This window comes from Drosophila tropicalis, unplaced genomic scaffold (assembly GCF_018151085.1).
Source record: "Drosophila tropicalis isolate 14030-0801.00 unplaced genomic scaffold, ASM1815108v1 contig_593, whole genome shotgun sequence".
Lineage (NCBI taxonomy): Eukaryota > Metazoa > Arthropoda > Insecta > Diptera > Drosophilidae > Drosophila > Drosophila tropicalis.
The window spans coordinates 5,761,040-5,775,164 of NW_027173070.1; the positions used below are offsets into that span (position 1 = coordinate 5,761,040).

The 14,125-nt window shown below is 38.8% G+C and overlaps 3 protein-coding genes across 6 annotated transcripts; 2 read left to right on the forward strand and 1 right to left on the reverse strand.

Annotated features, from left to right (window-relative positions):
* Positions 1-146: 146 nt before the first annotated feature.
* Positions 147-3,759, reverse strand: botv (exostosin like glycosyltransferase 3). Its single transcript, XM_068289026.1, has 3 exons — positions 3,531-3,759; positions 3,351-3,476; positions 147-3,289 (listed from the first exon to the last, which is right to left on the reverse strand). Exons 1-3 carry the CDS (start codon positions 3,645-3,647, stop codon positions 716-718), a joined length of 2,817 nt encoding a protein of 938 aa, XP_068145127.1. The 5' UTR covers positions 3,648-3,759; the 3' UTR covers positions 147-715.
* Positions 3,760-4,119: 360 nt separating this feature from the next.
* On the forward strand, positions 4,120-11,142 carry LOC137576177 (beta-glucuronidase). 4 transcript variants are annotated; one of them, XM_068289125.1, is made up of 11 exons: positions 4,120-4,282; positions 7,982-8,172; positions 8,233-8,451; positions 8,891-9,203; positions 9,266-9,630; positions 9,692-9,864; positions 9,930-10,073; positions 10,130-10,214; positions 10,273-10,449; positions 10,507-10,645; positions 10,709-11,142. In XM_068289125.1, the coding sequence occupies exons 1-11, from the start codon at positions 4,279-4,281 to the stop codon at positions 10,900-10,902; spliced, it is 2,004 nt and encodes a 667-aa protein (XP_068145226.1). In that variant the 5' UTR covers positions 4,120-4,278; the 3' UTR covers positions 10,903-11,142. The 4 variants fall into 4 exon arrangements, with proteins under 4 accessions (XP_068145226.1, XP_068145228.1, XP_068145229.1 ...); XM_068289127.1 differs by lacking the exon at positions 4,120-4,282 and adding an exon at positions 7,085-7,220 and having other exon boundaries at positions 8,036-8,172; XM_068289128.1 differs by lacking the exon at positions 4,120-4,282 and adding an exon at positions 7,086-7,190 and having other exon boundaries at positions 8,036-8,172.
* A 290-nt stretch (positions 11,143-11,432) lies between these two features.
* On the forward strand, positions 11,433-13,865 carry LOC137576553 (beta-glucuronidase-like). Its single transcript, XM_068289745.1, has 5 exons — positions 11,433-12,636; positions 12,691-13,007; positions 13,067-13,328; positions 13,383-13,521; positions 13,586-13,865. The coding sequence occupies exons 1-5, from the start codon at positions 11,497-11,499 to the stop codon at positions 13,768-13,770; spliced, it is 2,043 nt and encodes a 680-aa protein (XP_068145846.1). The 5' UTR covers positions 11,433-11,496; the 3' UTR covers positions 13,771-13,865.
* Positions 13,866-14,125: the final 260 nt, after the last annotated feature.

The following is a 14,125-nucleotide window of genomic DNA, read 5'->3' on the forward strand; positions in this document are numbered from 1 at the left end:
CTTTATATTAATGTCTTCACACACATAAACATTTATACACACATATATATATATATACATATACTATATACAAACGTAAATCTATTTTTTTGTGTAAATGAAAAAAAAAATATATATATAGAAAATATCACAAAAATCAAAAAATATCTTTGTAAGAAACGACAATTTATTGAAAGTATTGGAAACATTTTTATATACAAAAAGACATTTACATTAACTTAAAAAACTATTAAGCATATTGGGGAAGTTAAAAAAATCAAGTCACGGCTTATACGTATATATCGTTTCCTATATTTAGCAATTAGACTAAGCAAATAACTCGGATTAGCAGTTCTCAGTTCTTTAGATTAAATATTTTAAAGTTAGTTTTTGAATATATCAAACGATTTGATATAGATTTTGTGTATTGATATATTGCACATTTAATTTGAGCGTAGATAATTTCTTAACTAATTACTGATTATTAGTTAAGTTATTGCATAAAAAATCTAAATTATTTGCTCAGTTTTAGTAATCTCATTGGACAAATCAGGAGCCAGACGGAGTCCTCTTGGAACTGATTTGGTTAACAGAATTCAAAGCTCCGCGTCATGTTTAGTAACCTGATGGACTATACATATATACAGACACACATATATATATATATTAAACTATAACTAAAAGTCAGCCGTATGTAGCATTTTAAGTGTAGCGGCCCTTTGGTTGTTGTTGGATACTAAATGTATTTGAAACACTTTTGTTTTTCGTGCGGTATTCGAGTCTTGAAGAGTATAGAATCGGCTCTATATTGTGTATTAAGTAAAGGCGTATAGCCAAAGACCTGACTAAAGAAATTTATGCATTTGTGGCGCTCCTGAAAGTGTGTATCATCCTCGCTGAGTGATACTGGACAACCCGGACAACGGAAAGTCCAACGTGAAGTGACTTTCACGGGCGGTTTTCGTGTAACGTGGGATACAAGGAAATTCATGGCAATATCCTCACAATTCATATACTCATCCACCTTGTCCCGTATGGCCTGGGGCAAGTGATAGCTATACAAATACATATAATATTTGTGGAAAAAGGCAGCTCCTGTTAGGACCATGCTCAATTCACAGCTATAGTTGGAATTGTAGTGCCACATATTGTTCGAACTTAAATCCCAGGCATGATAGCGGCCGGGAAAACCAACAACACGATCACGATGTTCACGCCAGACGCGAAAACCAAAGAGAATCTCGTCGTGCCTTAGATGAGCATCATCATCGACTGAGAGTACCGCTTCTGTTTCAATAACATCGAAGGGTAAGAATCGATTGTTAAGTGAATTGCGTGGGGCACGGACCACGGCCACGGGCACACCGATATCGGGCCAACGCAAGTCGTCCAGTGGTGGTTTGGGAGAATTCCAAACTACAACCACTTTATGCAAATAGGGTAGACCGTAGAGACGTCCCAGAGAGTCCATAAGAACTTGCTCCCGCTCGTAGGTTAACATTACAATGGTGAATTGCTCCCGGGGATAGTTACCACCCAGAGCTTCGCTAAATTCCTTGCCAGCACCACCGATACCTTTGCCAATGGGACGAAATCCTGTATGGGAGCCCATGAATTTGGCCTCCGATGGCAGAGCCGGATCAAAGGGCAATTGGGGATACATGTAGAAAGGATCTAGCCAATCGTTCCAAGCCTCTTTCGATTGCATTCTTAATATGGTGTAGTTCCGACGGAAAGCAGGACTAGCATAGGGCGGTTCAATGGGGCCAAGTGATTCTTCCGGTTCGGTGTCCATTCCCACAGGAGGATCCGATTTGAGGGGTATAAAGCTGCTATTGAATACACTTTGAGCTATCACCGAAGGCACAGGACGTGGTGGAATGCCCAGACGATCCCTTAAGCTGGCTATTACCGTGTCGACGGTAGCTTGAACTGAACTTAGATATTTCTCCCAAATAAGTCTACCCTGACGACGAAGCAGTAAGAGATCCGCATCCTGTACGGCACGTAGTAGAAAATGCAATTCAGTTATTCTCGCCTTTGGCAGCAAGAGGGCAGCGCGACGCCAATCCAGAGTCTCAGCATAAGGCAGACGCAGTTCATCAGCTCCCAGAATAACAGGAACAGCTCCCGACCGCAAAGCTTCATAGATCCTGGCCAGCATAAGGGTGGAACTTACCCGCTGATTGAGTGGCGGCAAAATCAGAGCATATGTTGAATCCTTAAGCAATAGTTTTCGTGATGAATCTGTGCCACACAATGTCCAGTCGGCCTGAGAGTCCGATTCTTGCTGCTCTGTTGCGGGAACACATTGAAACTGCAACATGAATTGATCTTGCGTAGAACCCTTGGCCATGTCGGCAAGATGTTCCAATATAAAGTCATCAAGGGGATTCGATGTATCAGGTGGTGGCCTTAGTTCTCCCTGGAAAGTCAGCAAATACTTGCGGCGAGCTGGTACCATACTAGCACATTCCTGCCACACATCTCCACCGGGTGGACCCAAAATTGGAGGAACAATTATATCATAATTGGGTCTGAATTGATCCCGCTCAAAGGAACTTTGCACCACAATGGCTCGCATGGTATTTTGATGCAACAACGAATTTGTACGACGGGAAGAGAGATCGCGGCGTGCGAGATTCAAGAGGACATGATTCCGTCCATCGCCACCCCAGTAGGGTAGCTTATATAACTTGCTCATGTCAATGGGTGAGGAATCTCCATCTGCCACTTGATTGGCCAACGTTACTCTTTGTTGCTGCTCTGCCTCTTGAGCGGCATAGCGATTGTTGCGTAGTAGATCCTGTTCCAGCAATGCCTCACCCACCAGCACCAAATATATGCAAGCCTGCTTTGGCTCCTTTACAATGTGCACATTATAGCCCAAAGTCTGTTTCAGTGTGGTCTTGAGGAAGCCATCTATATCATATCCTTTTCTCTGCACACTATATTCATCTGGGTCGTAGAGATAGACCGGGAAACCAGAGGTCAAACTACAACGGGAATGATCAAAGCAATTGTGCATCTCACAGGAGGCGGCCACCCCCACGGATACCGCATTCATTTTTCGCGGTAAAGCACTGGGCATTAGAGTACGCGGCAGAGCCAAATCGGGGGTGTTACGCTGCACTGCCTCTCGCTGAGCCACTTGAGCCTGTTCCACCGATATTTTCAGTCGCTCTAACTCCGTTTGCTCTCGCAGTAGCTCTTGCTTTAGCTCCTCAATCTTTTGATTATACTGGCTTATATCTGATTGCAGTTTCTGTCGGCGTGACTCTAGTTCGCGCAGCTCCACAGATACGGTGCTCTGGAAGTGAATGAGATTTATTCAATCCCCGATTTTTCATATGGTAAAATCTTTATCTTACTTTAATTCTCAGCATCTCTTCTATGCGCATTTTCAAATCACTGGCTCTCATGGCACTGAAATCTTCATAGGCATCCAGCAACGGACGACTTCTATGTACATCCATGGGCGGCGAATCGTTCTCATCCTGTAGTGGATTAGATTTGTAAATTAAGTGGGCACTTGTTTGCATTCAGCTTACATTAAGTAATCTGCGGTGGGCCACCAGCGAGAGTAGAATAAGGAGTAATAGAACCAGAATTGTCAATTTGTATCTCCTTGGATAGGTGCCGCCACCAAGCTCACAGGCAAGGGACATTTTGTATTTTTATACTTTTCAAATTCAAAAAAATCTTCACTATATCATTGTAATCTAGGACCGATTTCAGTTTTATATTTTGTAAACATACCAGGGCTGCAAGCGCTACTTTTTTACTTGCAGGTTAAAACGAGGGCAGCCAAAAATAGTTATCGAAAAGTCGAAATGCATTTATCGATAAGTCTATTTGAGCGCAAGTTTCAAACAAAAATAAGCTCCAAAATGATTAATGCAAATCAAACAATTTCACCGATTGTGAGCGAGTCAATTAACATATGATAAAAATACTTTCTTTTTGTGTATTTTGTAATAATTGTTAATCAGTATGTATAACAATGCGACCACCACCAGCACCCTCATCACTCGCTGCCCCTGAACAGAATCACTTTTACTGCTCAGAGTTCCGGCCCAAAAAGCTAAGCTCAGACATCAGTCGGCGTTTGGTCGTTGTTGCGGGTGAGAGACTTGTTTCGTCTCTTCCACAAAGTCGTCTTCCACAGTGTGTTTAATTAATTATATGCAGAATGTTTATTTGACAAACAAATTCTAAAATCGCAAAACGTGTTCCTAACTAAGTGCACAAATCTAGCAAGTTATTTTCAAAAATCATACACAGGATCGACTATCTAAAATGGGTAATTGAAAAAACAAAAAAAAAAAAAAAATGAACCAAAATGGAAAAACATTTGTTGACATTTTCACTTTCGTTCATTGATTCTTTTGCGGGCGAGCCCCAGAGGAACCTTGAAAGTGAAAGTGCATATTGTAAAAGAAAACAAGGGAAAAAGGCTGGAATTTTGCACGATATATACGAGTGTATGACGTGCATAGAAATGATTGATGACTTTACAAAGACAAAGCATTAAACTCTAATTAAATACATTTCTAAATATAGTTAATGGTAATTGATAGTTCAGATCCGGCTGAGCCAACACTCGAAGGAGTTCCCCTTGACATGACTTCTACGACTTCAACTTCTTTAATATCTGTTCCGCATTGTGGAACCAATCTAATCAAAATTAATTAAGAACAGAAAACACTTAATTGAAACTCTTAACCCTGATGCTCTAAATAGTGCTGATGGCTCCTTTTTTTCTTGTTCCTCTTCTTACTGTCGTTGACCCACGCATAAGCTAGATATTTGTTTCGCTTTTTTGGATTTGGAACAACTAGAGAGCAGCTCAGCTTAGCCCAATGTTGGGTGGGCAACCCCACATTGGGAGGCGGGTGGCAGGTTTAATTAGGGCACATTCATTGGCTGTGTGCGTGCGCCTGCTTTGAAGCTTCCGTCTCTCCATGTGCGCCTAAACCCAGCTAGCACCGGTAAAGAGCCAGGGCACACTGGACGCCACCGGCGACCTCTTCTCCATCTCCACCCCTCCCCACCAACAATTACCTTACTTAATGACATCCGCCGCTATGCGTTACGCTAGATGTTCCGTCCGTATTTGGACAAATTTTAGTTACGCCGCAACATTGACTGAAGCCACAAGAAGAAACTGTCACACGGATTCTCTAACCCACTGACCAGTCAGTCAGTCAGTTAGTTAGTCAGTCGGTTCAATTGAATTACAAATATTGTATATTCAGTAGGCATTCTCGTATCAATCGTTAAACTAGTGCACTGTGCCGCCAATAATGCAATTGAAAATTCGCCTAAAGTGCCACAAACATGAAATCTGGGGTAAGAACTCTTCTGATATGCCCAGCCCCACATTGGCGCCCTCCAATTATGCCATATGCAAATTATTCTGGGTGTAACCTTATATAGCACTTACCTGCTGAGAGATTGTGCATGGCATTTTAAACACATTTTGGAGTAGGCTCGTCCCCATTGCAATTGGGCTTTAAAAGAAGTCTGCTCCAAGCCTTGCAACTTTAGTTGTGTTGAAACTGTTTCAAGTGACGGAGTGACTAATTAAATTGCCGCCATGTTGAGTAAGATATTAATTTTAGCACAAATTCGGTTAAGAATCATGAGAGATATTCTTAGTAATCTAAACTACTTCCTTGGAAAATAAATTAATCATATAAAAGTTTTGATATTTGTGGAAAAAACATTAATAAATTAATATTTATTTTAATACGTCACTTTGACAGAGAGTTATTACTTTTTTCCATTAAAGATCTTTCTGAGAAATGCTATTAAAATTAATTTAGTTTGAGATTAGAATTTTAACGGCTGTTTTTTCAAAATTGATAAGCTTAATCTCACTTAATTTATGTGTTGACTTGGACAAATGAGAGGCTTGAAAAATAATAATAAATAGTAGCGGGCCTCTCCTTCTACCTAAAAGTGAAAAAAAAAACATGATTAAAATATTATATTCGAAACTCAACTTGTAGATTAAATTCGTAAAGCGATCTTTTGAAATTGAAATATTTGTCAAATAAGCCAACTTGTTCATTCGATGAACTCAAAATATAAGCCATTCGATATCTTATGTTCCCGTTTGAAATTGAGAAGTTTATAAGATAAGAAGAAAAAGAAACAAATGTAAATAAACTCAAATATTGTTATTTCTCTCCATTAAGCTATAAAAAAGGTAGTTCTATAGGGGATTATCAGGAGAATTCCTAAAAAATCTAAAGTGTTTCCGTTTTTTAGGACTGCTTTCTTGTGGAAAGCCTTGAATCCGGCCCTCATGTTTAACCCAACGACTTAACATTATCCAACAATAAGAGATATTATCTATGCGTGCGAAATTCATTAAGAATATGTACATACATATGTACATATGTATGTTCTTTAGAAGGTTTCCGAAATCGTTACAAATTACATCATGTTAGACCATTCAATCTCCCTTTATTATCATTCCTTCCCTTTTTTATTTCTATTTTAATTTCATTGAAGTGTAGTCTATTTCAATATGTCACGTGACCATATTCCCTGTTGGGACTTTTCGTGACAATCACAAGGTCACTCTTTTAGACACCTCTAGACAATATTAGGTAGAGTGTCTGGAGAATTTGCATATTTTATTAAGAGACTATCAAGTCTGTTCTCGTTTGCAACTTCAAACAGTTTGTTGGAATCTGAATGTAATGTTTGTTTTGTTTTTCAAATTCCAATCATTTTTGTCCTTTGAATTTCGAGTTCCAATACTTTATATATAGAAATCAACTAGATTTACGATTGAAAACGATACGTTAGAATTTTGAAATTTTGGGAATTTCAAAGTTCAAGATAACTATTACTCTAATTTAGAAAACTTAAGATGTCTTTTATCTAATATGCGACAAAAGTAGTTATGAAGTTGAAAACACTCCTCAATAATCTCCTACTCTCTGGGCGCCAAATTTCTCAATAAATTATATGATCGAAGTTTAGAATTTCAAATCTTATGCCAAAAAAAAAGCTCAATAAAGCTTTGTATCAGGTGGGTGTGCGTTAGAGTGAAGAAGAAGAACCAAAATACTTCAATTTAGTGTGCTCTCTGAACTTCAAACGAACGAACGTGCGAGTGTAGCGAGGTCGCCGTCAAAACAGCCGGCAGCTCCTCCTCCGCAGCCGCCCACCCCCCCTTCGACCAACGTGACCAAGTACTATGGGCTTGAAACGTTTATTGAAATGTTTGTGTTATTTGTTTCGGTTATTTGACAACGTCTAGAAAACGTGTTTAATTAGCTAAACTAAACAGAGTGCTGGCAAAAAATGCATCTCAACTGAGTGTTGACTCATTTACACAGTCAGTGAGATAGAGAGAGAGAGAGCAAGCGAACGAGAGTGAAAGCTTTGCAATTGTGTCAAACAGCTGTTTCTTGTAACTAAATCACTAACCCTTTTCCTCACCCTCTCCCACCAGAATTACAGTTAAACCAGCAGCAATGACCGTTAAAGTTGAGAAGCTTTTGTCAAGATTTCTGTTTAGTTTTGTTCTTTTTTGTCCTTTTGTAAATCACAACACAATTACCATTTAAATAAATAACGTATTCAATTTCATTTCCGTTTCGTTTCGCCCGCTGATTTTGAAAACCAATGTAAATGTTAATTTTGTAAGTATGAAAAGAAATTAAATAAAAAGGGGAGAACGAAGGTTTAGAAGGTTTCAAATTTTTTAATTTGACATTGAAGAATCGAATAAAAATGTTTTCATTTGAAATACTAATTAACCAAAAAAAAATATTGTAATCTAATTTTTGTTAAAAACTTATCTAACACTCGAGCATTGAAATGCAGTGTAAGCCGTTATCAGTAATTGAGGTTCTTGGCCGCAGATATCTCAACAACAGCAGCAACAACAAAAAAAAAAAAGTGTCTAATCAGACATTAACAAAATTTTATGATTCTCTTACTCATTGATTCTATTCAAAATATGTACTTTCCATTACAGCCCTCTCATTGATGTCCTTGGTTGTTGGTTGGTATGTTATCCATACGGCCATAGCTCTGATTATTGTCAACAAGGACGTTTCCCAAACAACGCGAGGCATGCTATATCCACGTGAATCGGAGACCCGGGAGGTACGCAGTCTGGATGGCATATGGAATTTTGTGCGTTCCGATCAGAAAAATCCTACGCAGGTGAGAAAACTCACTAGTTCTCTGTAGATTTTTCTTAATTCAAATTGTTTTGTTCCCCAGGGTATTAGGGATAAATGGTATGCGGAAGATTTAAGCAAAAATCAGCCCATTATTCCCATGCCAGTACCAGCCTCTTATAATGATATCACCACAGATGACTTACGTGATCATGTGGGAACAGTGTGGTATGATAGGAAATTCTTTGTGCCACGTTCCTGGTCCAAGGAACAGCAAAGAGTGTGGTTGCGTTTCGGCAGCGTTCACTATGAGGCATATGTGGTAAGTGGAGAAGTGTTTAGAGATATTACCGAACTACATGAGAATGAATGTAATAACAATATCTACGTCTATAATCCATCTGAGAATCCATTAATGCTAGAGCTAACGAATTTAGTATGCCTACTAGTGAAATATTTTTAAGTTCTTCTTTTTTTCGCCAGATCTTCTTTCGCGCTTGTAAAGCTGATTTGCTATAGTAGGATTTATTATTTTCTTATTAAACCTGTCACACTAATACTTCTTATAATTAATTATCTATAAATCCTTCAAATTTCATAAAAAACTATTAAAAAATAGCTGAGTTATAGTAAACTACTAATGGCTGGAGAGCTTATCGAAAAGTCAAAAAATTGTAATTTCCTCATTTAATACAGGGTATAACAAAGTCGCAGCGTTAAAACTCGTACAGTATTTAATCCATTTTTTTTCTGTCTTCCAGTGGGTCAATGGCCAGCAAGCTATGAAACATGAAATGGGTCATCTGCCCTTCGAGGCAGAGGTTACCCATCTATTGAAGTATGGTGAAGAGAATCGTATTACGGTCATGTGTGATAATGCTTTAATACAGACAACAGTGCCACAGGGTAAAATCACAGAAGTTCCCAACGATGATGGAGTGACAATTGTCCAGAGTTATACATTTGATTTCTTCAACTATGCGGGAATACATCGTTCGGTTCATTTGTATACGACACCCAAAACATTTATCGAAGAAGTGGAGATTCAAACAAAATTGAATGATGATAATAGCGGTAAGATGAAGGAAAACTCACTTTTATAATCTTGTTCCAATTATTTACTTGTTTACTTTCAGTGGGCTATGTCACCTATAGCATCAATGTGAATGGCAGTGCAGCCAATGAGGCCGATAATAATCTATATGCTCGCATCCAGTTATATAATAAACAAGGTGTAATGGTAGCAAATGCCACCTCTGATTCCCAATTGGGTGGCACTTTAAAGGTCGATAAGGTGAAACCTTGGTGGCCCTATCTAATGGATCCAGAACCAGGCTATCTATACGAAATGGAAATTAAATTGCATGCAGCAAACGAAGAGTTACTCGATGTCTATCGGCTTCAAGTGGGCATACGTCAGTTGAGTTGGAATAATGCTAAATTTCTTATCAATGGCAAACAAGTGTACTTCCGTGGCTTTGGTAGACATGAAGATTCTGACGTAAGTGGGGTAGGGGATATACTTTCCCTCGAAAACTTTTTAATCGTAACTTCTTCTGCAGATACGAGGCAAAGGTCTGGACAATGCTTTAATGACACGTGACTTTAATTTGCTGAAATGGATTGGAGCCAATGCTTATCGCACTTCCCATTATCCCTACTCGGAGGAGTCTATGCAATTTGCTGATCGCCATGGCATCATGATCATTGATGAATGTCCCAGTGTGGATACCGAGTAAGACCCTTAAAGAAGAAGTTTTCTGCACAAGTTTGTTCTCTAAATAAAGCTTACTTTTGCAGAAATTTCAGTCAGGAACTGTTGGATAAACACAAGTCGTCGCTGGAGCAGCTTGTACACCGTGATCGCAATCATGCCAGTGTTGTCATGTGGTCCATAGCCAATGAACCCAGGACACGTGATACCAATGCGGGAACCTATTTCCAGTTAGTGTTAAAGTAAAGATCAACATGAGCAATAACCTGAAATTTTATCCCCATAGATTTGTGGCCAATTATACGCGATCATTGGATAAAACCAGACCTATTACAGCTGCCATAGCTCAACCCTATACTGAAGACAAGGCGGTAAGTTCTTATTAAAAATCTTAAAACGATATTTCTATAAGAAGCATTTGACATTCAGGGCAACTCATTGGATATCATTAGCTTCAATCGCTACAATGCTTGGTATTCCAATGCCGGACGTCTTGATATGGTGACCCAGCGTGTTATTGATGAAGCCAGTGGCTGGTACAAAAAGTATAATAAGCCTGTGATTATGTCTGAATATGGAGCCGATACCATGGATGGTCTGCATATGGTGAGTTTAGAGAATCAATAGTGCTGACATAACACTTCATTTCTTTTGTCTTTCTAGCAACCTGCATATGTATGGTCCGAGGAGTTTCAATCCGAAGTATTTTCACGTCACTTTAGAGCATTTGATATCCTAAGACGTAAAGGTTGGTTCCTTGGTGAATTTGTGTGGAATTTCGCTGACTTCAAAACGGCTCAATGTAAGTAGTTTATTTTATCTACTCTCGATGGCATTTCTTATTTATTTCTTCCTATGTTTACAGCCTACACACGCGTTGGTGGCAATAAAAAGGGAGTTTTTACCCGTGCCCGCCAGCCAAAGGCGGCAGCCCATCTTCTTAGAAAGCGTTATTTTGCCCTTGGCAGGGAATTGGAGGATTGCAGCTTTCCAGAGGATTTATTCACCTATATTGCCGAAGTCGGTGATAGTGGCAAACGTGATGCTAGCGATTTGTAGATGAACATCACTTAAAAAAAAAGCAAAAGACACAACTGAGTACAATATTGAAGTATTTGATACCTGTACATATGTATGGTAATGTTACATTTTATTGTTTAATTCTGTATTTTTTTTGTTCCGAGTGAGATAGAAAGAAAGGAGAGCAGGGTTTTCCATTAATCCGATTTGGTCGCCAAAAACTACTGCCACACCAAAACGGATGCATTTCCATAAAAATAAAAACCCACTTAAAAAATACTCCCACCATAATTGCCTTGTACAATCTTAAGCATAATTTAAGACAATTGTATTTTTATAAATTCCCCAAAATAAAAATATATTAACTAAAAAATATAATCGTTTTTGGTTTAATGGGGGAATTCTCTATTTAACAGATGGAAGCTAACATTTTTTACTGCAAAAAAATAACGCTAAATTCAAATTACAAACGAAAATAAGTCTCTATCGATACCATCCACTATCGATAAATATCGAAAAAGCAGTCGCAGAAATGGTACCATCTCTGTTGCACTTGCCGCAAAAACAAAACAGCTGACTTTGATAATGCAGTAAAATTTAAAAACCAATATAATTTTGTTATAATTAAACACAATGTTTAGAACAAAGAAATATCTGGCGCTTGTTTTAGTGATCTTTATCCTCTATTTTCAACCCGTTCCCGGCCAGATTGATGAGCCTGATTTAAATGATAGCCAAATTTATGATTATGGTAAAGTAAAAACTCCAACTCCAACAGTGGGTCTTCTTTATCCAAGGGAATCGGAAACAAGGGAAGTACGCAGTCTGGATGGAATATGGAGGTTTCTTAAAAGCAATGCTTCCGATCCTCTTCGAGGCTTGCGGGAGAAGTGGTTTGATAAGAGTTTGAGTAAAACAGGCTTTAATCTCATACCCATGCCCGTCCCGGGTTCCTACAATGACATCACTGTAGATAAAGAAATGCGGGACCACGTAGGCACTGTTTGGTATGAACGGACTTTCTTTGTTCCCAACTCATGGCAGAAAGATCGCCGCACTTGGTTACGCTTCGGTAGTGTCCATTATCAAGCATTGGTTTGGCTAAATGGACATCTTGTCATGGATCACAGCATAGGACATCTTCCATTCGAAGAGGATATAAGCAAATATGTAAAATTTGGACTCGAGAATCGACTGACTGTCATGTGCGACAATCGCCTGGATAATCAAACCGTACCCCAAGGACAAGTGCACAACGTGACTACAGACGATGGTGTAACGCAAATCCAAAGCTACACTTTTGATTTTTTCAACTACGCAGGAATCCATCGTTCCGTTCATCTATATACAACTTCTCTGACTCACATTAGAGATATAGAAATAAAGACGCAAATCTCAGTTGATGGTATGGGTCGCATTGATTATCGTCTCTGGGTAGAAACAGTAAATGCAACAGATGGTTTATCTCTAAAAGTGAGACTCCTGGATAGCGATGGCGAAATGGTAGCCCATCAGAAAAACAGGGAAATTGACCATGGCACTCTTTTGGTGCCCAATGTCAAGCCTTGGTGGCCATATCTCATGAATCCTCAATCGGGTTATCTTTATACTGTAGAATTTCATATAACACAGTATAAGCCTGATAAAGAAATACTCCTGGATGTCTACAGGTTGCCTGTGGGCATACGTAATCTCAGTTGGGATAACACAACATTTCTCATAAATGATTCGCCCATTTATTTACGTGGCTTTGGCAAGCATGAGGATTCAGATGTAAGTTAATAATCTTTAAAACCTCAACTATCTTTTAAATGCCTTTTCTTACAGATACGCGGCAAAGGACTGGATAATCCTTTAATTGCCCGTGACTTTAATCTATTGAAATGGATTGGAGCTAATGCTTATCGCACTTCCCACTATCCCTACTCAGAAGAATCAATGCAATTTGCTGATGAGCAGGGCATTTTAATAATAGACGAATGCTCAGCGGTCAATATAGATCTATTTAATCCTCAGCTGCTAGCAAATCATATGTCCGCTATTGAGCAATTGATTCATAGAGATCGTAATCATGCAAGTGTCATTGCTTGGTCCATAGCCAATGAGCCGAGGTCTTATAAAAAAGGAGCTGAAGCCTACTTTGGGTTAGTTCAAATTAATCATGGTAGAATTTATTTTAAATTTTCTTTATTCTTTTTGCCAGGGCCATTGCCAACTACACTCGCAGCATATCCCAAGGACGTCCACTAACAGCGGCTATTAATTCTAATCCTCAACTCTGCCAATTATCACAGTTTCTAGATATCATAGGTTTTAATCGATATAATGCCTGGTATCAGAATCCAGGACGTACTGATATGATAGTCAAGCAGCTGGAAGAAGAGGCCATGGGCTGGCATCAACGTTTTCAGAAGCCAGTAATTATGTTTGAGTATGGTGCCGATACCATGGAGGGCATGCATTCAGTAAGTTGGAGAAAGCATTTATCTTAATTGGGCGTCTCATTAATGATTATACAGTTGCCCGCCTTTATATGGTCAGAGGAATATCAGGTGGTCCTTCTTAACAAACATTTTGAGGTGTTTGATAAATTGCATGATCTTAAATGGTTTCGTGGCGAATTCGTTTGGAATTTCGCCGATTTCAAGACCGATCAGTGTGGGTATTGATTAAATTTAAACTCGTTACAAATCTTTTACCTTTCGTTTTCACCTCCATGCAGCTATAACCCGTGTGGGCGGGAATAAGAAAGGCATTTTTACACGTGACCGTCAGCCCAAGACGGTGGCCCACTTGCTGCGTTTACGCTACTGGACTTTGGCTAGAAAATTAAACAATTGTCCATTACCCAATGATTTACTAACCTACTTTAAGCCATCGCTCGGCCATGATGCAAGCGAATTGTAAGGATTTAAATATCCTTATTCCGTGATGTGATATAATTTAACTTGACCTTTTAAAACTTTTGCAAATATAGGAAAACCTTAAAAAAAAAAAACAAATTTTTTGCCAATTAAAGCGTTAAATTGGTGTAATGCATCTCAAATTGATAATATTAAGTGGTTCTGTTGGTTGTTAACTAGAGTTATTTGCTCTATAGAAATATGCAAGTGAACACGTATCTAGTGAGTCTTCTGCTGGGTTTTTGCCTGGCTACATCAGCGTCAACTACAGTTCAAGGCAAAGGATCAAAAATAACTGAAAGCAATATTAAAACGTCAAATGGAGATGAATGTGAATCGGACAAGATGATTACAACTCA

What these genes read in the sequence shown, in the direction of transcription:
- botv (XM_068289026.1), bottom strand. Translation starts at nt 3,647, where the DNA reads ATGTCCCTTGCCTGTGAGCTTGGTGGCGGCACCTATCCAAGGAGATAC. An exon ending in CCCACCGCAGATTACTTAAT is followed by an intron (nt 3,477 to 3,530) that starts GTAAGCTGAATG and finishes AATCCACTACAG; the next exon opens with GATGAGAACGATTCGCCGCC. An exon ending in AAGAGATGCTGAGAATTAAA is followed by an intron (nt 3,290 to 3,350) that starts GTAAGATAAAGA and finishes ATTCACTTCCAG; the next exon opens with AGCACCGTATCTGTGGAGCT.
- LOC137576177 (XM_068289125.1), top strand. An exon ending in ATCAGAAAAATCCTACGCAG is followed by an intron (nt 8,173 to 8,232) that starts GTGAGAAAACTC and finishes TTTGTTCCCCAG; the next exon opens with GGTATTAGGGATAAATGGTA. An exon ending in CCTATACTGAAGACAAGGCG is followed by an intron (nt 10,215 to 10,272) that starts GTAAGTTCTTAT and finishes TTTGACATTCAG; the next exon opens with GGCAACTCATTGGATATCAT.
- LOC137576553 (XM_068289745.1), top strand. Translation starts at nt 11,497, where the DNA reads ATGTTTAGAACAAAGAAATATCTGGCGCTTGTTTTAGTGATCTTTATC. An exon ending in CCATGGAGGGCATGCATTCA is followed by an intron (nt 13,329 to 13,382) that starts GTAAGTTGGAGA and finishes ATGATTATACAG; the next exon opens with TTGCCCGCCTTTATATGGTC. An exon ending in CGATTTCAAGACCGATCAGT is followed by an intron (nt 13,522 to 13,585) that starts GTGGGTATTGAT and finishes ACCTCCATGCAG; the next exon opens with CTATAACCCGTGTGGGCGGG.